This window comes from Phoenix dactylifera, chromosome 2 (genome assembly GCF_051530095.1).
Source record: "Phoenix dactylifera cultivar Ajwa chromosome 2, Ajwa_hap1_PhDact_Kaust_v1.1, whole genome shotgun sequence".
In the NCBI taxonomy this organism is placed as follows: Eukaryota; Viridiplantae; Streptophyta; class Magnoliopsida; order Arecales; family Arecaceae; genus Phoenix; species Phoenix dactylifera.
In genome coordinates this window covers 33,418,521-33,443,253 of record NC_143191.1, presented here as the reverse complement: position 1 = coordinate 33,443,253, position 24,733 = coordinate 33,418,521, and the positions used below count along the sequence as shown (strand labels likewise).

The 24,733-nt window shown below is 39.5% G+C and overlaps 1 protein-coding gene across 3 annotated transcripts; it reads left to right on the top strand.

The window, feature by feature from the left end:
• The first annotated feature begins 14,114 nt into the window (after positions 1 to 14,114).
• Positions 14,115 to 20,172, top strand: LOC148714711 (TORTIFOLIA1-like protein 5). 3 transcript variants are annotated; one of them, XM_088716006.2, is made up of 5 exons: positions 14,115 to 15,265; positions 15,367 to 15,490; positions 15,914 to 16,485; positions 19,053 to 19,510; positions 19,815 to 20,172. In XM_088716006.2, exons 1-5 carry the CDS (start codon positions 14,453 to 14,455, stop codon positions 19,822 to 19,824), a joined length of 1,977 nt encoding a protein of 658 aa, XP_088572132.2. In that variant the 5' UTR covers positions 14,115 to 14,452; the 3' UTR covers positions 19,825 to 20,172. The 3 variants fall into 3 exon arrangements, 1 of the variants encoding a protein (XP_088572132.2); XR_015975345.2 differs by having other exon boundaries at positions 14,173 to 15,265; positions 19,053 to 19,666; XR_015975346.2 differs by having other exon boundaries at positions 14,309 to 15,265; positions 19,053 to 19,725.
• Positions 20,173 to 24,733: the final 4,561 nt, after the last annotated feature.

The following is a 24,733-nucleotide window of genomic DNA, read 5'->3' as shown; positions in this document are numbered from 1 at the left end:
GAGCAATGAATGGTGGAGACTGGGGAGGACAGTGAGAATATTTTACACTGCCCATTAGAACTTAGATCAGTCGTTGATTTATTTTTTTTAATTTCCCAACAAATTCATTTGCTCCGAGGGATGGGCTCGCCATGTCACGTCGTCCATCGGACAAAAGTTTCCGCTGGTGCGAAACAGTAATTTGTCATGTCGTCAAAGTGGGGATCATCATCACAGATCTCGAAACCCCCGCTGGCCACCATCGTGCGGTCTTCGTAAGTCCTCCACCCGCAACTACGCCGCGTGAGCCCCGGCCAAATCCTTAATGAACATGATATATATTCATATTTATTTTATTTAATAAATATAAATATTAGTTAAATATAAAAATTTATATTTATTATAAATAGATATAAATATAAATATAAGCTGGATAATTAATTTTTGTAATTTCAAAATTTAACAGTATATCAATATAGTTATGTATTTTTTAAAAGAAATCATGAATATTATATAAAATTAAATAAGATTATAAATAGAATCGAAGTATTGTTATTTATTCATATTATATATGTTTTTTTATTTGACGGATATAAATATGGATGCTGGTATTTGTCGGATGCTCAAATTTTTATTTATATTTGAATACTAAAATAAATTTTGACGGATATTATTTGGTTCACTTTCATCCCTATAAACTAGTTCAGAAAGGATCCAAACCTAGTAAAAAAATCCGTCTGGCTATGTCATGGGCACAGCGACCGTAGAGTCTAAACGAGAACCCAATTGGTGTAGATAACATAACCTAATTTTAGTCTTTAGGTGACCTGCCAGCGAAATTTTGCAATAAGTTTGCTAAAAATCATTTTTTAAAATATTTTGAGATTAATCTTTTAAACAGATCGCAGTGTCATTGTCAGAGATTTACTGAACTCTATCTTGCTTGTAGCTTTTAGTTTTAGAAATTAATTTGAGCTTGAAGGAACATCTAGGCATCCAATTGAGCGGGCCTTTCAACAGCCCATAGGCTCCAATTTCAGGCTAACTTGATTTATAAGCGTGTCAAGCTTGACAATTGCCCGGCTCGCACATGTTTGATTTTCTCGATCTTAAATATCCAGTTGATGAAAAAAATATGTAACTCATTACCTTGCTGTCCGATATCTATACAATCAAGTTCAAATATCTAGGTTACTGCAATTTGGGCCGTCAATGGGCCGAATACCATCTCTTGGATTGTGAGCCTTGGGCCAAGGCGGTGCTGCTCCTGCCCAATGATACCTCCGAATAGAGCTAATTATGGGCTAGCCTCGGGCCTATACTCTGTTCATTTTTTGGTAGGCTTTAGGCTAGGTTTATTGAAAATTTAACATGTCTTATGTCCAAATCTAGCCCATGATCAACTTTTATCTCCGATGCTCCTCCACTTTGTTACCCTAAACCGACTCTTTTGTATCTTTTTGATGAAAATGACGGTGACACTGTCGGCACGTGTTGAAAACAAATTATCAACTCAAAACATCTCTTTAAAACATGTTCGAAACTTGCGGTTATTATTGTAGTTTTCACCAAGCCATTATTGTGGTTTTCAAAACAAACTGTGTTGAACCTGAGCTAAGCTGGATTATTCTTCAAGCCAAAAGCTTAAATAATGCTCGGCACACTTTATTTTAATTAGCTCAATTACACCCATTGTGGGTATACATATACATACATACATACATATATAATATTTTTGAGTTAACTGGTATAAATTTCTAGGATCAAGGTTTGAACTATTGGTAATGTACTGTCTATATTAGACATACTGTACCATATTAGTACCAAATCGATATTCGATGTGAGGAGCATACTAAATGTTAGCACATCAAAATCGATCCCCACTGGATGTACTAATATTGTACCGATATAGTATCGGCATATGGGATGTGGTACCAAGATTACAAATTTTGCTTGGAGTTGTTAAACGTTCCACCTGGTGGCCAATTGTTTGAAATTCCCAAAAACAGGGTGAAACGGATTGCGCATAATGCTTCGCATGAAAATGAAAAATGAGAGAAATGAGACATCCCCTCAATAATTTCAGTAGCCACCACTGCGAAAGGCCAAGGCAATCCCTTGGCTCCTCTATTCCAGAAGACACCAACAATGATAAAGACAATGTTGTTTTGAGGGAAAAATTAGACTAACCAAACAATAGTAGACAAGAAACAACTCTCCAAAATGATAGGCCTGGCTCATCTAGATCCTAAACCATCTAATTATTTGGATGACCCCAGCATGCATCTCCATCAGCACATGGTATTGCAACCCTGACATAAAAGAACAAAACCTTCCATCATGTCATCTCCACCATGTGTTGGATGTGTGTTTATATGTATATATGCACATCAACAAGCACGCCAGGTTCCATTTTTCATGTAGCATTGGCCCCAGCAACTTGGAAATGAACTGATGATTTAGATCTCCATTACATGTTCACCAAAAACAAAGGATCTCTATCAAATAGAGAGAAAGAGAGGGAGAGAGAGGGAGGGAGAGATTCATGGATCATGGATGAGCATCAAATAGGAAGACTGCCTTAATTAATATTGCAGACGATCTTAGATAGGGATCTAAGTTGGTTTTGCTAACCCAAACCTGAATTCATACTCAACCTAATCTGGACCTGACCATACGCAAAGTCGAGATCTATAGCTGGAATCCGGCTATTATGGCTTCAACTCGAGAGCGAAGCTCCAGCTAGCTTGGATAGTGGAAATCACAAAATTGGAGAACTTAGGATGATCAACATGGACATAGAATGGAAAACAAACTCGACTCGTAGTCACATTCAGCCTAAAGGAGGCATCGCACAATTTCCAAGTGAATGGGGGTCTAAGTTCAATTCCAGCTAAATGAATGCAGAGCTAGAGCAGGATCTAACTTGACCTACTTGCAGTGAATTCCCACACAAAATCAATTGAACCTTGGTTACCACAAGCTTTGAGAACATTTCAGGGAGAAATATTTTGGGAGGGCTAATGGGACAGAAATCTTGCAGAAATCTTTCATCAAATCAACTATTCGAAGTGAATGGCTCCTCCAAGCATTGATGTTTCATAGATGATGATACACGTAGCATTGGCGATCCACCATCCACAATCCTTCCATGCTGTTGCTGCCAAGTGGGATTCTCTAAAGTTCACTAAACTGATATCACCCTATTGTATCGGACGCGCGACCTCGCAGACCGGGATACAAGTCTCAGATAGGCCTATATGCAAGTTCTAGGCGTGCGTGACCGCCGCGCCACAGCAGCAAAGTTTCAATCACAACCATCTATGTTTTTATAAGATTTAGATGTATGAAAATGATATATATATTTTTACTGACGTATAGAGAAAATATTTTGTTGAGAATGAATAAGGTCAGGGCCATAAGCGCCGTATACTTTTAGAAGTCACTGTTCACGTATGGTATGTATCATTGCTGGTACTACCCTTGTCTCGAGAGGAATCTGAACATCCGTCATCACTAGATACGGATAACAGTGACAAAGGTTGCAGCATCTACAGGTGTTTTCTTTGAACCAAGGAGCAGGTCCCCATCAATCCTGACAGCGTGATCTGTAGCGAATAAAAGTGTGTGCGAACTGCCACTTTAAATTGAGGCTCCCCAGTCCTCATCGTCGGACCCCTGAAAGGATCGGCATTCTCCTTCGTGAACATAGTAGTGATTTAATAATTCCTTGTAACCTACATCTGATGCTTTCTTCTCCTCCTGCGGTGGTTGAATGGTTGAATTATTGCCTTGTGAAAGGACGCATGATCTGCTGAAGGCGAGATTTTAATTTTATATATATATATATATATATATATTTGCCCTTTTGCCGAATAACCAATATCTATATCAGATTGCTGTAGGATATGAGGTAACTAGAACTGTTGAACTCACAATGCGTGTCCTTTCTTCCTCTGTTATGGTGGTTGAATTGTGGTGTAACGAGACATAATATCTGCTGAAGATTAAAAATTCTTTTTTCCAATACATTAATAGATAGTATTTAGCCTTCAATCATTAAATGCTGAGTTCTCATCTACTCCTCAATCCATGAAATCACCCTAGCCTCTCCCCTCAGCAAAAAAAAAGGGACAAAGCTTCAGCCGGCCGCTTACCTAATAAATATGACTGTCATCTTTAGTAAGTGTTTAAGTAGCTAAATGGTATATACCAAACCATTAGAAAAAGAGATACTGCATTAGCACAATGGTGTGACATTCAGCAACTAGTATATTATATATCCATCTAATAAAGAGCACACCTCACACTACCGGACAAAGATATTTGTTTTCTCAAACCAGTCTTCTTCTTTTTTTTTTTTTTTTTTTTTTTTGGCTAAAACGAATGTATCATATTCATATATATATATATATATATATATATATATATATATATATATATATATATATATATATATATATATATATATATATATATATATATATAGAGAGAGAGAGAGAGAGAGAGAGAGAGAGAGAGAGAGAGAGAGAGTGTATCGGATATGAATAGAACCAAAGAAATTAAAAAATAACAAGTCTCGGAATGTACCGAATAGTCCTCTTTTCCTTAGCCACAGGATCTCTTGATACATATGCTTGGCCTGTAAGGCCATTCCACCCCTCACCATCTTCCGAATATCCCTAAGGAGCGGATGGTAATTACTTACTCCTCCCACACTCTGCTAGATCCAACCAATGACAGTAGCCGAGTCGCCCTCAAGCACTAAAGTACTAGCTAGCAAAACACGTTAGGCATATCTTAGGCCGGTTCAAGCAGCCCTTAACTCCACCCCTGGACAGAGGTATCGAAAATCTAGCAACCACCAGCCGTAATCATCCTAGAGTTTGGACCCCTAATGACGAAGCCCGCTCCCCCTGCTACTGTCATCCAATATACATCCGTCAAAATTAATCCTGAAGAAGCTCGGGGGTGGGAGCTCCTAGGTGAAGAGCATCGGGCGAGGCGCTCCAGGAGCAGGATTTTCATCCTCCAAAAATAAGGATAATGCTATTCATTTTTATATGCTCTGTGATAACTCAGGTAGTCTAAACTACTTAGAAAGGAAGTATAGTGCTGATAAAAACTCAGCTATATGATATATGCGCATGGCCCGAGTTATGTTGGAGGTAGAACTTTAATCTTAGCGCTTCGAGAGGGTCTCATCAAGCCTAGTGCTCCCAATAATGGCTCATAAAATCGACTCTCAATCCATTTTAACTGGCATTCTATTGTTAGTCCATGGCCTTTCTTTGCTTGGTGATTTCATCGCTCATACAAAGGCATCGCTTGTTTATATATATATATATATATAATCATGCTCTGTTCTAAATGCACTTATATCTTTTCTCATATCCACTCAATACAACATAGGAACTAATCAATACTGTCGGGAATGCATTTGTCTGTCAAAGTAGCGGTCACACGAAACGAGGAAAGAAGTAATTTCCCATAGTCCTCAAACTATGTTGCAAAGGACATTGATATTATATATAAAGGATCTTTCAAAATCATATAAATTAATCATCTGAAGTCCAATAATAATTTAGTTGGTATGATATCGCTATAGTGTAATATAAATATGTACGCTGAAAATAAGTGACGATTTAATTTTTTTTTTAAGATGAATGTCTAATTGCGAAAGAAGCTTGCGCTGCAGCTCACCATGATTGTACAGTCTATCGAATAACTTTCACAAGTTCTGGTCCTTGGCCACCTACGTACCGTAACCAATTTATAGCATGGATGAAGATAACTTGCGGTCCACATTGAGATTATTTCACTAGGTTTCGAAAACAAAAGTGGGAGTATCAGGCGGCTAAGTAAAAAATAGTAGAGTATTTTGTCTTCATACATAGATTTTGATGGGAGAAGTACCGGACATCCCGACCTCAAGCCTGATCGGCCTCTCTGTCCTCGAAAGTAAATCGAGGTGAACGACTTTAGTTAGGTAAATGACTTTGGTTTTGACCGCGGAGTCGCCAGCTACAAAGAACAATTGGCACGCGTCGACAAGGACTGGCAGCCCTGGCAGTCTACAGTTGTGGTGGTATCACATCTTGCGCCCTACTAGTACATTCTGTCGGTCACGTGGACTAGTACCCACGTGCGCAGCCATACCACCGGCCTGCTTAGTCAGTATTGCACGCCACGTCGGCCCAAGTAACGACAAATTAGCTTTTCTATATAAGAGGAGCAACTCGAGGAATCTCAGAAAGGCAACATAAAGATACTACGCTATCTTTCTCATAGAGCCTCCACTCTGCTAAAATCTCTTTCTTTCATACTATTGTCTCGTTGTTTTTACTTCGATATCGGATGGTCCCTGTCGAAAAAAAAATTTCGACAAGTGGGCTTCTTTCAGGCCAACCAACGAAGGAGTCTAACGCCCAACATCTCAACTAGCCTGCTCAACCCGTCTCCAACCGACCTCAGGGCCATCCGAGCTACACTCCTACCTCTGTTTAGACACGACATCAGCTGATTTGAACTCATCCTATTTTTTAAAAAGTAAAAACAATCTTATGAGGACAATCTTTATTATATAAATATATGATAGGACAATAAATTTTTCTAGTAATTAATTATAATGCACTAAGAAAGTGATAGGACAATAGTAATGAATCTTATGGGACACCAGGGCAACAAGGTGAGGAATAATAGTCAGTGGACCATTTTCGAGTGGAGACAAGGTGCCATTGGTCGAAGTTGGTCGAAGAGGGGCCATGGGGCGCATGTGCTCCCAATGGGCACCCATGATTGCATCCATCCCATGTGGAGATTATTACGCGCCGAACTAATCAAATGCCACCTAACAGTTTCCCCCCCTCCTCCTCCGCGTATCATCGATCGTGACCCAGCTCCCCAGGTACCAGCCATCCCACATGAGCCACCAACCGAACCAAAACAAAAGAGCCGCATGCACCCTCCCCTTTCCTCTCTCTCTCTCTCTCTCTCTCTCTCTCTCCCTCCCTTCATTTCCAAGCCTCGTGACGCCCCACCGTCTGCACCAAAAAGTTTTTGATGAACCATTCCGACCTTGGGACCCCACCGATTGATTCCTCCTTCCCATCTCTTTTTGAGTAGAATTCCTCCTCTCAATCTCACGTCGAGCACTCTAGTTTCACCCCATCCGGCGACCTTGGAAGGAAGGTCGCACATAGGATATTGCATTCCCGTGGCGGGGTCCGCAAGAAAGGTAAAGGGAAAGAAAGCAAGAGAAAGGGGAATTAAGCAAGTGGGCGCAGCACGAGCGGTAGTAATGGGGGAAGGCAGCGGCACATGCAGCGGTACCCAGGTACAACGAATTCCTTCCGGATAACGGACTCAGTAGCTCTCCATTCCTGGTTCCAACAATATCACAACGTACATGCAAAGGATAAGGCTTAGGCGGCCGCATTGCAAGAATCCAATGTCCTTCCGAATCTTCGCGGTGCATCATGATGTACAGGGCTAGCTACTTTGGTGCTTCTTGGGCACTTGGCCGCTTGCAGACTCACAGGACCTGCCATGGCTGTCACTTACTAGTTGTTCCAATGGACTTGGGTGGATTCATGATGACCAAAATAAAAAGCCTACTCAATAAAACTATAAGAATCTACCGAATATGTAATTTTTATGATTAGCTCATGCAAGCGTCCATCAATCGAGGATGTGAACTTGGTGGTTGTCACAGTAGATGCCATGGAGCATTGCTTTTAATTAGTCCTAATTTTTTTGTTTGATTGCGGAATTGTGATGCCACTGGTAACCGCTTTGGCCAGCATGGTGATCTCCATTTATATGGCGACAAATACTAGGGAAGGATGTGTTCTTTTCTAATTTCATCCTCCAAATGTGAAGTTTGCCATTAAGAATTACTGTCAAATCAAAAAGATTTTGGGGAGACTTTGTTTCTAAGCAAGTCATTTTTTTTTTTTAATAGTCCGGTCCCCCTCTCAAGTCGCCCTACAAGGCAACTAGCAGTGGGTCCGCAGACATTGTACATCCCATTTACTTACCAATTAGGCATAATGTACCATTAGAAGACAGCGGCGCAATAGGAGACGAAAGAGTTGAGTATGACACGAGGGAACAACAAACGCAAAGCAAAGACCCTTGTGTCAGTGACTGTAGAAACGGATGATCTTAGGGTCGCACGAAAACAAGAGAGAAAATATGATCAGTAGAAAAAAAATAAAATATATTATTTTTAGTTGAAGATTTTGAAGAAAAAAAATTCACATTTCATGAAAAAATATATAAAAGATATAAAAAGTTACATTAATTTTAACATAGAATATATTAATAACTACTAGAAAATTACTATGAAATAAAGAAGTTATCTAATTTTTTTAAAATATTTTAATATTTAAAATATTTAAAAATAGCTATTAAAAGTTATACATGTGATGTTTTATATGTATTTTACACAACTTTATTAAGGGCATAATAGATATTTTATATAACTTTTCAGAAAAATAGATGCTCAACTAAATATACGTCACTTTAAAAAATATATTTTTTATGTCATTTTTCATGCTTAACCACAAATGCAAAAAATTATTTTTTTAGGTATCATATAAATAGGTATCAGCTTTTCAAAAAAATATGTTCCAGTAAGATAAACTTCGTCTCGTGAACCAAACGAGTCCTTATGATTTCTCCAACTGCTCCTAGTTTGAACCTAACACCTCTCAACCTCCTTGTTTGAACCCATAACCTCTCACAAACATAGAGGGGTGCCAACCACTAGAAAAAACAAAAAAACATAGTCCTGTTGGCATCTTCTTAGCATTATTTTCATCATTGAAATTCAACTCAGCTTAACTACCAAAAGTAAAAAAAAACAACTTAGGTCCCCACCTTACATGTAAATCAGCCAATATTCCAAAAGCAACCTGGGAAATTTACGAGTTAAACTCTCCTACTTGCTATGTGGAGAACCAAATAGCCATATAAACGAGCTCCTTTTCCCAGATTCAAACAATGTTGCTACTCATCAATAACGGTTAATTTTCAAAACCTAATAGTCTATCTTACCGGCCGCAATAATTGACTATTACATATTTAATAGAATAGGCATCATGCAAATTATGAATTAATATAAAATTTCTATGAAAGTTCTCACTCCTTCCGAATGGATTTCTTTTCTTTTAGATTTAATCAGGAGTGTCGAAGCAAAGCATGATTCTATCAGGAAATATATTCATTGTTGAGCAAAGCCAGCATCTTTCACTATTAGCAATGTCTAAAAACTGAACTATGGGCAGACTGCAGCAGTTGTTTCCTACATCCTTCACATGATTTGTAAAAGGTTGAACACATTACCATCTTATCATATTTGAGCCCTCATATTTTTTATATATGGGTTGGTGTTGAATTCCCTTTTGCATATACAAGAGTTTCAAGTGCAGCATGCTTCTTGAAGCTTGTCATTTTTTTCAGAAATTTTGGACATTCTCAATAGTGCTGAAATCCATGCTTGAACCCTGAACTCTAGTCCAGTTAACATCCATGCTTCTTGAAGTTTGTCATTGAGATAGATCATTGGATGGTCAAGGAGGGGGCAAAATTTATGTTGTTGCACTTTAGTTCAAAGTAGCAAGTGATCAATTAGTGGATCCAACAAGCAATTTAGTTCAGAGAAGTCTGGTTCGCATTCCAGCCAATAACATTTACCAAAAAAATTAAAAGAAGTTACCTGATAGACACAGCAAGGTTTTTATCCTGGCCTGTGTTGGCTGATGTTTTTCTTCTTTTCAATATCAAGTGTTTGCTGATACAATGCGTCTAAAATCATAATCGTTATTATCATGACGGATATGGATCAATATATCCCAGAAATAATGGCAAATGCAATATCGCTATATTTGCCAAGATTTTTATATCAAACTTTTACAATATGAAACACATTTATTAATTATTGATTTATTAAAGTCAATATCTTAAAATTTCAATCAATGATCAATGTCACCATATTGATTCAATACATGTGAAAGTAATTAAGATCTTTGTCTTGATGTCAACCACCTACCAAATAATCAAGATATCTCAGTTTTTAATTCTTGAGGTAGAGAGGTTCGCATAAAAAGAGAAAATTAAACGACGGAGGCCTACATAGCTTATAAGTAATAAAGAATGCCCTCATAAGAAGGGGTGTTTCCTATTGATCGGCTTAACAAAGACTCTTTTATTCTCAAAATAATTCTTGTAAAACAAGTAGCTCGAATTAAACTGTGGGGCAAGAGGATTATTTACGTCGAAATTATTGATGCATTGTTTGATGCTAGCCCTGCTGCAACATAAGAAGAAGAACAGGATTTACTTTTCGCCACCTATGAGCTACGAGTATTGTCTTAGTTTCCATACTCTGGCTTCGAGTAATCTCAATGAGGAGAATCTCATAAATACACTCAAATGATTTAAGTCCGAGACCGAATCCGATATAGAGATTAAGATGGGTGTTATCTTCAATAGAGTCACATAGAAATTATAGCTCATAGCAGCTGCCACAAAACATATCCCAGCATATACTAGCGTGGGTTACATGTTGATGGGATTAAATCAGATGAAGTCCAAAGCTCCAATTTGGCTTCTTCATAAGGCTCTGTTTGGGAAAGCCGTTGGCAGTAAAGCTTTTGAAAATAGAGCTTTCTGAAGTAGAGCTTTTATAAAAAGTTGTTTGCTGTTTGGTAACTATATTTCTAAAGTGATGTAACACTTTACCATGTATTTGGTAAATAAACTGAGAAAGTACTTTTGTTAGGGCTCCAACAGATTTTTAGGTTTATAAAGAAACAAAGTATGTAATTGTTATATTTTAATATTGGTATTTTGATCAAAAAATAGCTTTCCGACAAAGCTCAAAACAGCTTTTTCAGAAAGCTCCAAAATAGAGCTTCTCCCAAAAAGCTGTTTTGAGCTTTCTGGAAAAGCTAAAACAGTTTTCCGAAATTTTTACCAAATACCTTTTTTAGTACTTTTGAAAAAGTAGAAATTACTTTTTGATTCTCCAAAAGCTTTCCAAACGGAGCCTAAGACAATTCAGGCGAGACTTAGTACATCATTTTTAGGCATGGTCCTCTCCATCATATTCTTGATGATGCATATTGCATAGGAATGCATGTTGCTATTGCCTCCAATCTTTGGTCGTGAATGTTATCCGTATTCCTAATGCATGTCATGATGATCCCAACCATATATGGAAAGCCTGCAAACGCGGGGTATCAAACTGCTAAACGATGTCCAATAGATCAGTTATGGCATTGATTTAAGTCATTTAACGCCATGCATGCCCAGTGTACCTTGCGTTTGACTCAATAAAATCTCTTTTTTTTTGATAAACTATTCATGTGACTGCCTGCTTACTTGTCAGAAATTTAGTATGTTCGTGACACAGATCTTGGTCCCCTCCCAAACACTCCAAAATCATCAATGACCACCTTGGCAAGGCGAGAGCTAGGAATGATTGCCCTCTAGGTTTGGAGGAGACACAGCTCATCCAGCTCTTGGGGAAGTCGGCCTTTTTTGGTATGCCCAGTGGGGGAAGGGGAGCAGAACGAAATAAAGCCACAGGATACCCCATTTATAGCCCTTAATCTTATTGAATGGAGTCACGCTTTCTGCTCGGTGGAATCTGCCGTCCAGTTTCAAGGCGGGGGGACGTTTTTGTTATATAACTCAGCATTTATCCGCATCTTAAATGCTATGTCAAATAATGTAAGGCGACTTTAGTTGAGGGCAGTCTGGATCGGTTTGAGTTATACTTGATGGGCACTGCAAGTATAACAACCCAGGACCTCACCCAAAATGGCTAGCTGAAAGGTATTATTTGAGTTCCTTGATCCTGTATAAGTACCCAAAATCTATCCAGCGAATAACCGATGTGGGACTAAACACATGCTCGCACGGATCCTCACAGCAAGCTAGAGCTATTCTGTTTGAGGGCAATTTGACGACAGTTATTAGATGGATTCAGCAGAGCCCGGAGGATGTAGGTGACTACCACTCGCTGCTTAGAGACATCCAGGCCATAGTTTGTGATGTGATGACTTTTTAGGCAGAGCATGTGTACAGAATAGCCAACGGAGCTGCAAATTGGGTGATATCGTATGTGGCCAACCACTCCAGGATACTCTATGAGCTCGTTTGGTTCACGGGAAAAGGAAGGAAAGTGTGGTCAACGGAAAAGTAAAAAGATGCCTTGGTTGGAGTTTTCAAAGCAAAGAGACGAAAAAGTTATATTTCCGTGGAAAATGATTTCCATATTTCATGAAAAAGTCTTTTCCATAAGAAACATGAGAAAGTTATTTTTTCGTGAGTCAAGAATCGAAATATTTTTATTAGTTCCTAAAAAGACCTTTCAGCATCAAATCAAGGATGCTTATTTGATCCAAAGCATTAAAGATCTAATTTTTATTTAGGGTACAATAGAAATTATACATAACTTTTCCAGAAAAGTGGATGGTTAACCAAACATAAGCACTCTGGAAATCTGCCACTTTTTCATGATCAACCAAACATGCCAAAAGTATTTTCCCAAGAATCTGCTTCTCAAGAATTATATTTCTATGAGAAAAAATGCTTTCCGCGAACCAAATGAGCCCTATGGATGGGAGATCCGGAAGCTATTGTATTTAGGCTTTTTTGGTTGTAACCCTATCGTATTATGATACATCCGTTTTTTTTTAAAAAAAAAAGAAAAAAAGAAGAAGAAAGGTAGAGCGACTATATAAGGCTCCTCCATTCTCCTGCGGTCATAGAAGGTTGACAGGGGTGGGTGGCTTGGGATACGAGTTTGTGAGCCGGATGCATTGGTTGAGACTTGAGAGCCCCACAAGACTCGGGAAGACCAACAACCCCACCGTCCCCCTGAGCCTGGGGCCGTTGCTTTCAGCCCACGGGCAGCTTACCAACCGTCGTTGAAGCCAAGCCTCGCCCTCACATGATGGGTCAAAAGACGAAAAAGAAAAAAACAAAAGCGACTCTGGAAACTTATTTATCCTTCATTCCTTTAACTACCATATATGACTATGAGTAACCCGTTGAACAGCAACCTAGCTGTTATTGATAAAAAATGAAGAGGATTGTAGCTGTGGATTAGACTTTTTTTTTCTTGTATCCAGAGCAATAAGTTGTGATGAACACTGATACCGTACAAAGCTTATGATAGCTGCAGTTTTCTTTTCATGTTCGTAGACTTCCTTTGTTTGCCTCTCGAGAACTAGTTTTACCAAGTGGGCCGAGCAATTTTAGTGGAACGATCCTCGCGGCTCTCGCGTCCAAATCGTCACAAGCAAGATGAGGTATCGCGATCTACGTAGAATTAACTCTATTCATGTTAGGAACAAAATGTCACTGCTAGTAGGAGGGACCATTGACTATCAGCCTACAGGATGCCTCTTTTTAAAGGTAGAGAGTGAGGTGACACGTCTTCCCCATGGCATTACTATACCAAATTTCTATTTTTTGATCCTCTATAATTATCTTGTGCATTTTCTTCGGACTGCATAACCTCTATAATTTAGTATAATTTCATCATGAAAACAAAATATCAAGAGAAGAAAATTCGACGAACTTCTTTGGGCTATGCATGCATCTTGCCTATCTTTTATTTCTCACTTATTTGTTAAATTTATCTAACTTGTATTTTTATTGAAAAGTATGAAGTCTTTTTTGTTGTTGAGACATCAACCTCTTGTCCCCTAACCGGCCTAACACCTATTAATCTGCACGTATCCGATCAAACATTTCCAATCCGGAGGATTTGTCAATGTAGAAACCAATAACAAATAGGTTTTGCGTTCAAGCAACACTTAAGTGCATTCATTATCAACTCCCTTATTATTATTATTTTTGGTAATTCATCATCAATTCCTTTCATCTTATAGATCCAACTTCATGCTCACATGCCTTTCCATGTGCTCTGTTTTTATATGAAGTTTAAAAAGAGGATATGTAGCAATAATATTTAATTAGGAGAACCCTCAATTTGTCACCCCTCCTTCCCAAGCTTCAAGCTACAACGTTACGTAGCTGCAAGGCCGATCCAAGAGCCGGCACTCCTCCTTCCCTCCCTCCAATAAAGCTTTCCTTCCCCCATTCTCGCAAGTCCCATCCACCACCTACTAAAAACCTATTTAGTAGTTAAAGCAGCTCTCTCCAGCTACACCACCGCCTACAACGGCGCCGCGAATGCCTCTTTCCCAAATGCCTTCTCTTCTATCCCTCCCCCCTCCCACTCCCACCGTCATCATCATGTTCTCGACGTACTGCGTTCATTAATAACAACAGAGTGAAGCGAACCAGGTGGCGCCAATGCATCAGTAGACAACAAAACAAGAAGAAAAAGAGGGAGATAAAGAACAAAGAAAAGCTCTTGGTTTCTGGCTTTCTTTTTCCCTGCTCCCGGAAGCCCTGCCCCTGGAGTCGGTCGGTCATTCAGTCACTCCTCATGGCGTCCAAAGCACACACCGCCGGCAGCGGCGACGGCATGAGGCAGCGGGTGAACAGGTGTCTCACCAAGCTGTCCGACCGCGACACTGAGGCCATGGCGGCCTCCGAGCTTGAGTCCATCGCCAAGTCGCTGACTCCGGATTCTTTCTCGCCTTTTCTCTCTGCCATTGCCGACACCCGCCCCACTGACAAGACCCCGCTCCGCCGCCACTCGCTCCGCCTCATCTCGCTGCTTTCTAATTCTCACCCGGCTTCGTCTCTCGCGCCGCACCTCCCCCGCATGCTCGCCGCCGCGCTCCGCCGCCTCAGGGACCCGGACTCCTCCGTCCGCGCCGCCTGCGTCGACGCAGTCCGCTCCATGGCCGCTTCCCACCCGGCCGCCGCGGCGCCCGTCCTCCTCCGCCCCCTCGCTGACGCTCTCCTCCACGAGCAGGACCACTGCGCCCAGATCGCCTCCGCCCTCTGCCTCGCTGCCGCCGTCGACGCGGCCGCCCCTGCCGCCCCGGATCTCGTCCACCACCTCCAGCGCCTGCTCCCCCGTCTCGTGAAGCTCCTCCGGAGCAACGCCTTCAAGGCCAAGCCCTCCCTGATCTCCCTCCTTGGCAGCGTCGCTGGCGCCGGTGGGGCCTCCACCCCGGCCCTCCTCGGCCTCCTCGTCCCTTGCCTCGCCGAATTCCTCGCCAGCGAAGACTGGGCTGCCCGGAAAGCCGCCGCCGAGGCTCTCTCCCTCCTCGCCGTCTCCGAGAAGGATCGGCTAGCTGGATTCAAGGCCTCCTGCCTCCCGTCCTTCGAGAACCGGAGGTTCGACAAGGTCGGCTCTGCTCCAAGATCTTGCCATCTTATCCAACTTTCAATTGGATCTGTAGATCTGTTAGTGTTCTTCCCGTTCTGTTTCAAATTTTGGCAATGCAGGTGAAGATCGTTCGCGATTCAATGAATCGGATGCTGGATCTTTGGAAGAATATTCCAGCAGCTCTTGATGCTGATTCTAATGCCCTGCCGGCAACCCACTCGAAATCCAACCCCTTGCCCAGAGGTGATGAATGAGTCTTTTTCTTCATAATTCTACTTCTCTTTCTCTTTCAGTCTATCCCCATCTTTTCCAGGTGGGGCAATTAAAGATTACCCGCATCCCTGACAATTATAGTTTTTGAAAAATTTTCCTACATCTGATATGTATATATTCCAGATCAAATGAATGTGTAGATTCTCAATTTTTACTCTTAATTTCTATTAATTTTCAGAATATTAGCTGGTTCTGTTACTATGATAATATCGAGAGATTGGATCGCATTTGATATGTAAATATTCTAGATCAAATGAATGCATGGATCTTAATTTTTAATCTCACTCCATGTGAAATTTTGGTAAACTAATTACATGAGATAAATCAATTTCTGATATCAGATAATGGGATTTCTGAATATTTCTTCTCTGCTTGTGATTTTGGATGGGACAGAAATTGCAAGCGATGGGAGATACTCAACAGCTTCAGTAAGTTCTAGTTCTGTCCAATCTGCTTCTTTTATTGCAAGGAAGAGCAGATTCTCATCCAGCAGATCGCCTCCGCCCGCTGCCTCACCCATTCCTACCGCTAGAAAGAATACTCCTCCTATTAGGAATAAGAAATTGTCCCCTCCATTGTTCCGTAAAACAGGCAGCAAACAGATCTCTGATTGGAGAGTTGAAATTGCCATTCCCAACACTCCTTCGGTTAAAGTTGTGAATGAAGATACAATTATGAAAGTTCAGGAACAAGGAGGGATAGAGGGCAATGTGAGATCCAGGTTAGAAGCGAGAAGGATGCTTTTTGAAAAGAACGGTGAAGATAAGGGAAACAAGTTGGCTGGGTTGAAGTCTGCATCATGCGTGGTTCCATTTCAGGATGCTGGCAGCTTCAAATCAACTGCAGGGGCTGACAATACTACTGATGATCTTAGTGCAGCACACAAGGATAGTGATTTGTCTTTGATTCGCAGGCAGTTGGTTCAGATTGAGAACCAACAGTCCAGTCTGTTAGACCTTCTCCAGGTAACTTCTCTTGACATGGCAAATGGTTTTCCTGCCAACAACATTATTATTATTATTATTATTATTATTTTTTGTATATCATTGAAAGTGTATTAAAATCATAGTTATTATATATTTTCCATAATTGTATAAACTATATGTTGACGAATATTTTGATGGATATGAAATGGTAACACAAATCTTCTTTGCTATTGTTGGTTATTTGGCAAGCTGATTTTAATGATTACCCAGCATTAAGTCCATGCTTTTCTGATTTATATGCCGCTAGATAGTTTTGAGGCTGTAGCGAACTTTCCAGCATTTTTTTGACTTCTCCATAAGCATCTCATTCCATATGAACACTATCCAAACCAAGTTTGTAGCCATACCTTGGTTTGCTGCTGAAAGCACATTGCTCGTACAGAATTTTGTGTCTGCCTGGTTGAGAGTTGACGTGTTGAGTTTGATTGGTATGAGACACATTTCAGCTGATCCTGTTAATCTACCACAGTTTTTGACATTGAAGAGGCATGTTTCTACAATATTCATATTATTACCTGGCAACTTTAAAGAAACCGAGAGTCTTATGGACCAGATCTTAGAGAATCCAAACTTACGTTTTTCCCTCTATTATTTCTAGGACCTGGAATGTAGTTCTAAGACATAGGTGGTCTTGACTTAGGATTCGTATAAGTTCAAAACTTGATGTATACAATGTGCTTAGAAAACAATTTTCTTCATGATTTAGCCTTGTAATATCATGGCTTAATATGTATTATATTTTTATGTTACTATTTCTTGAGAAATAAATCAGCAGTTAAATATCTTTGGACACCCCCTTGCAACACACAAAGAGAAGGGGAGAGAGAGACAGAGCTCTTGATCAAAGTCCACATGATCCAAATTTTCCATCATTAAATGATTTAAACATGTCGATTGACATGTACCTGCATGAAAGAATTCATTACATTTTCTTTTTCTAGGCTGTGCTTTGGGATGTTCTCTTAAAGTTTAACCCACCACCATGCTGCAACGTGAAGTCTGTTAAAAAAATTGGAGAAATTTTCTTTAACAACAGGGTGTGACATGCTGGTAAGCTAATGGCTACATTGCAATGTTAAAGATGGGTTATCAAAATAGTTCTAGTTATAAAACAAAAAATGAAGGAATTTGAAAAAATAAACCCTATTTTCTTATTTGAATTGAGGAGGGTAAAAGTATATAAACCGAATGAAAATGTAAGAGATTCTAAAATAAATAAGTTGGGGACAAAAAAGCGGCATAAGAAATTTTGTGCTGACAGTACTGATCTAGTTCTACTAGATTGGATAAGATATTCTTGCATATATAGTATGCTTGTCAGCTTGTAGCAGAGATTTAGTATCTTGCTATGAGAGTTAGTATACTAATAGAAAGATCTACTTTTGGAGATGAGTCCAGCATACACAAAACAAACATCGATATCTAGTCAGAGGAGAGGTGACACGCAGGATGTAACACGTCCTGGTATAAAGCTTTCATTTAATCCACAAGGATTAGTAAGAGAATTAATTACCAGATAACAGCTCCCTGGAGGGTTCCATTATTCTATTATGATTTGGGGTAATATTTCCTAATTAATTTCTAATATAATCAAATTATCCAAATCAGAATGTGAAACAAAATTTCCTATTTGATTATAATATTATTTTTGCAACTCCAAGTATACAATATCCTTTTTCTGGAACCAAGTGACTTCCACCAGGAGTGTTCAATCCAGTTTCTGTGAAATGCCATGGCTGTCATAGCTTGTAGCTTGTTTGTACGAGTGGCAGATAACTTTCTGCAATTTGTTATCCAAAACTTATCTCAAAAAAAAAAAAAAATTCCAAAACATGAACAAAATTTTTGCGTCTATAATGCAGAATGAGTTATGTTGGAATTCCGATGAGAATTTTTGACCAGTACCTGATATATTCTGAAGCTCTTCTATCTATCTATCTATCTATATATATATATATATATATATATATATCTATATCTATATATATATATATATATTCTGGAAAACTTTTTTGGGAGTCTAAGGTCTTGTACAGTGGCAACATGGAGAGACAAACCTGAAACTTGTTGCATTTATGATAGGACCGAGTATTTCATTTTTCATGCCGATGAACAAGAAACTGCATCTGGGAAAAGGGTTGCTTCTTTTGCCAATCACCATTATGATGAGACCTTCACCTTCTGATTGTTTGTTTGGTCACTCGATTCAGTTCATTATAATTATTTCATTAGCATTTGACTACTATAGCTAAAATGACACTGACAGGTAGCACAGAAATGGTATGTACGGTAGTTAATGGAACATTGCTTTAAATTTCTTAATGCTACAGTTTCCTTTTTCAAACCTTGATTTTTTTTTGTCTTCTATCTAAAATTTTTGGTCACTTGGTTGTCGTTGCCTCTTCTTTTGATATTCTGCAGGCCTAAAAAGTCTAAACCGACTTTGTCATGCTTTTTAATTTTGAAGAAATATTAATTCCTGCCTAATTTGACCTTGAATTGTAAATGCAAAAATTCACATGCTACTTTATTTTTGGTTTTCATAGAGGTTCATTGGGAGCTCTCAGAATGGCATACATTCTCTGGAGACTCGTGTGCATGGCCTAGAGATGGCACTGGATGAGATTTCTCACAATTTAGCACTTTCTTCTGGAAGGATATCAAACAATGATCCTGAAGTAAATACGTGCTGCAGATTACCTGGTGCTGAATTCCTAAGCTCAAAGTTTTGGAGAAGAACTGAAGGCAGATATTCCTCTAGGTTACCCATTTCTGAAATGCAGAACCTAGCTGAGAAGGAAGGTAGGGGGCCATATAAGTGGGGTAAGCAACGTTTTGGACTTCAGGGTGGATTTGTTGTCAATCCATTAGCAGAGATTAACCCTCAGTCAGGAGGGAGTACAGAGGTTACTTCACAAAAGATTCTAAAGAGCACGATTCATGATACTGGAATGAGACACAACCAACATGGCAAGAAGCAAGATGAGGTTTCACAAAACATTAGGTAACTAATCGAATTCTCATTCTGTTCACACCTGATATTACCTTTTTCTTGTGGTGTTCTGCATGAACAATTGCGCCAGAACAAATAAATGATAAGGGCAATCAACACCTGTGGGTACCTTCACCCTGAGAATCATCAACAGTGAGACTACTTTTGGCAAGTTGAAAAACCAAAGCAGCTGGTTTAAAGATTTATCGCACTCTATAGTTATCTCCGTATATTATCTTCATCACATCTCATGTTTTCTGCCTTCTGTTCGAGGACTCCTAAAATTTGTGTAACCTATTCCTTTTATCCATTTCAGATCTGCATAGTTGCACATACAGAATTTGGTGATGAGTTGAGAGCGGAGCAGTTAGTAGAATTCCTCCTCAAGAACTCAAAGCTGGATATATGGAGCCCTTGCAGGAAATTGAAAGTGGAGATTAGAGGACTCACTAAGCCATCCTGCATTTAGCAGAGATCATATTTTCTGCATTCGATGCCTTGACATCCAGATAGTCTCATCGATCAGACCGTTATGAATGCCTGGCTGTAGACACTATGATTGCAATGATCCTTTTATTCCTCTTATTGTTGTGATCATGTATATACTGAAATATTGCAGTTTATAATTGTATTGTGTTTCCCACAAGGTAATAAAGTTTGGCATTCTTCATAAATGAGAGCTGTAAATATTCATCAAAAGAGACGTCGTTTATTGCCTTCCCATAAAAGAAGATTGACAATTTTTCAAGTGGGGTAGTTGACGGTGAAAAAAATGGTCTGCCTCCATGGGGCGCATGTTCTGGACGGACTACCAACTTCTGAAACACAAAATTTCAGCATTAGTGCATTTTGATGTCTCCAGCGGGGCACCGTAGGTTTCCATGTCCCACGAGGGAAACTTCGTGTACTCATTTTCTTAGATCGTGCATCCATCCATCAAAACTCTGGATTTCGAATGGTTCTCATCCAGAATTGATATCAAAGAGAGTTATTATGGCCTTGGTTCTTTGTTCACGCAGCCGAATGAGGCTTTATGGAAACAGTCAGCGGGCCCAGAGAGCGATTTCATTTTCTAAATGGTGTTTGCAATGCTTGAACCCTCACTCGCTGCTTATGAGGGCAGATTTGGTAGAAAAGATCCCAATTCGACGCAAGGTCTTGTGTTGTGATATATCTTCATGGAGAAGTGACGTGAATGGGGAGCGTCACAAGCGTAAGAAGTTCATGGTGCACTGGACATTCCTCCCCCTACAAATACATCCAATAAAATCAGAAAACAAAAAATCGCAGAGTGCCCGAGGCAACTCCCCCTCTCCGGCCCGCATGGTACTTTCGGAATGATTGGCTATGTAGGCAGCCACTCAGTCCGCAGCTCCATTCGCCTCTCTAAATACAAGCTTGACCTGAAAGACCTCTCCATCCCTAACCATCATCCATATATCTCGGAGTAAGGGGTGGTCCATGCCACTACCCTTCAAGCCCCTCTAGATTCAACAAATCACCGTGGCCGAGTCACCTTTCAAGATAATTAAGCTGGCCCTTAGCATTTGCCCCGCGTGACGGAGGCCCTCCAAGGCAAAAATAAATCCTCTTCTCTCTCTCTCTCTCTCTCTCTGAATAAAAGTTAAAGAATGGACATGGAATTAACTTGTTAGTAAAAGCTTACATCCGCAAATGAATAAAGATAGCAGTGTGAAGGACAAGAGCTGAATGATGCAGGATTTCCTATTTGAAATTTCAACTCCTCAGTAGCTGTGGGGGGGACTTCTCTCTATGATGCTGCGATTCTTTTGGCTGAGATAAGAGCTACGTGGAAGGGACTAATTTATGCTGCTACCATCCTGAAGGCAAACAACATAATCTTTGAAGGGGATTATAAAACAATAATATCTTGGACTAATAACCAGGCAGATCAGAAGGTGGATATTGTTAATGGATATCCGGAGGCTCCATCTTGTTACTCACCTCCTTTGAAGCCAATCATGTCTATAAGGAGGTGAACAACGTAGCTGACTTGATCACCACTTATTTAGCCAACCTATTCTATGGGAGTCCACACCTGCTATTACTAGGCATCTTTTGGATATCTTGACGACTGAAGCGAGTGGTTTTATTTATATGAGGGCTTGTTAATGTAGCTGTCCTAACAAAAAAAAAAAAAAAGGAAAAAAAGATGGAATGCATTTCAAGGGTAACTCTAGCTCCCGCATTCCTCTTGGATTCTTGCTTTGGATCTCTTCCTACTTCTCCATAATAGAAGTGCAATTTTTAGCGTATATTAGTATATGTAGACGTTATCTATAAATTCTTTGTATTTATAATTAAATGTGATATATATACATGACTTTGAATTGAGAAAGAAAGATGGATTTCAAGGACAACATGCAATACATGCATGTATGGGGGGTCTCAGTTGTTATATACATAGGAATATTGTCATATATATATATATATATATATATATATTAAAATGGAGGTTCTACTTGTGCCAAGCTCTTCATTCGCTACGTGTATGCTCGTATAATAATATTATTAATAGAGCTCTTTATTTTAGATAATAAATAAGGCTCTTATTTAATACAATTTTTTTATCAAAAATGTAACAATATAATATTATTTATAAGAAGCTTATTAGCTTATTAAAATGTATTAAATAAAAAAAAATTTATTAGTACTACTAAATTAATACATAACTTAATGATATTATTAATAATCATATTTGCTCAATGTATGCTGATATTTATGAAAAATATTTTTTTATTATTACTGTACTCAATCCATATCTCGCGTAAGACACTAGATTACACTAATATTTTATTAGTTTTTATTAGATTTGTATGATTACGATCTTACTTAAAAGTAAAAAATACAACCACCAATAACTCCATTATATGAATTTAAGTATCACTAGGATGGAATACTTTTTAATTTCTTATTATTTGCAGATTAGATCGTGATCTCATTATTTTCCAATAATATATTATTTTACTACATCAATAGATATACATATATTTTTAGAATTTTGTATAGTAATAGTATATTGTAATACTAATGTTAAAAATTTATTTTAGAAAATAATCGGAATTTTATATCTATCATATTTTATATTATTTCTGTTATGTATTCTATTGTATCTATTCTATATTGTATTTTGGAAACAATTAGAAAAAGGAGAAAAACCACTTCCTGTGCTTCATATGGGTTATATCCAGTTGTATCATACTATTCACAATCGAGATTATGTTGAACGATCAAGAATAACTTGAATAGCATAATATGGCAAGATTTTCATTTGCATGATCGAACTCTTTTATGATTTTATTGTGATTGCAGGTTGCATATATATGCTAAATTATCTTCATTGAAGCTGAAAGACATCATTTTCCACTGCCATCGTTGCTACGAAGAAAATGCAACTTTCAACAATCACATAGTATATTCCTTTTGTTTAAGCATAGAGGCATCTCCAATTAATGATTTCGGCACTAGTGGGACGTTCAACATATGCAAAGATATTTGTTTATCTCTTCCATTTAAATGACCTTTGTGAAACATATGGTTTGCTACTTGCTAAATGTCCATCTAGAGAGACAGTGGACTCCCCTTACCCGCATCCAATGGAAGATATCCGTATCCAGTACTTTGGTAACAAATCCATGTATATCAAGTATTTTACAGGTTACTGGGAATTTCTGTATCTGATCTATCTCTTTGCATCAGTCTCCGCAGTTTCAATGGCAAGCCCATGACGGAAGCGATATCTCCGGCGGCCACCCGCCCCCCATCGACGGTGGCCCCTCCCTGATCCCCAGATTCTCCCCGCTTGGCGACCGCCATTGGTGGTAAACAAGCCCCTGATCCTCCGATGGGGCATTGGTGCAGCGGCAGCGGAGGTACCCCGCATTCTTTTAGCCGGGAATATTTCGACTGGCTCGCGTCGAACACTTGGAGACAAGCTAGAAGAAGCTTGACCCGCCCGCAGCATCGGTGCAATCAGCCATTCTTCTTGCTGCTAAGCACTTTCAAGGCTGTCAAGGTTAATATAGGAACCTTTCCATGCTCTCGTTTTCTCTACACTTCTCTTCAATTAGGTACCCTGCAGCCAATCCTTCTCAAGCATCGAACTCGATTGCATGGGTTGGCTTCAGCAGCGGAACATGGTCATGTTTTTCTTACAAGAAGGATGCACTCCATATATTGCGAGCCTCTGCTGTCTCTGATGAACTCCGGGCTCCCTCAGAAGGTTTGAAAGATGGGCTTCTTCAAGTCCCTCCCAGGTCGATGGCTTCGGCGATGCGCGCATCTTGCCGGACGACGCCTTTAACATCTTGATAGCCCTTCAAACGTTCGCGGCTTCCACGCCAACTACCGTCACTGGTTTTGGCAGTAGACCAGCACCAGCCATTGGTAGGTTGAGGAGCATGAGTTGTGCCTAAGCCACCATCATACTTATAGCAGCCTCTACAACCGATCCCGATAGTTACTTGTAATCTAGAAGAGATGACTCGGGCGCTGGGAAAACTGGAAGCACGTACGTAAGTTTTTGATGCCGCATGGTAGGAGAAGGTGGATTCCGGAAAAATTTCTAGAAGAATATGTTTTTTTTTTCTCACTCTGGAGTAAATCAAGAATAAATTTGGTCAATATTTCTTGGTTAGCTTTTCCACATGAAAGCTATTGGAAAATTCATTACCAATAAGAATAGATAATATTATTTTTGTAATCCAGTTCCACCCAATTATATAAATATTTGAGGGATCACATATCTTAGAAATATAGTCAATTTTATGAGAAAGCACATTAATTATATACGTCCTATCGCTCATGGAATCTTCTAAGATCGCATATCATGTATAGCCCATCAATCTTACGAGGGTGAGAGACCATATGTATTCCTATCATTGATGGGATCATATCGATTTATAATATATGTCACATGTTATGATGTGAATAAGATATTGCATTCCCCTACTTTAATTCTTAATATGGCGCATTAGAGCTTTTGAAACGATCCTTCAGGCCACCACGTCTCCTACTAGCATCCTTTCCCCATCACCTTGAGCTTTATCTTTCTCTAATGGCTACCGATAAGCACAATATCTATGAGGGACGGATCCATTGACCGCCCGCACATAAATTGGGCCTTTGCACCGGCCCTAAGAAGCCGGCCCAACAGGCCGCGTATAAGGCCAGCCCAACACCTCAGCATTGAGTGAAAGAAGGAGGAAGACTTCG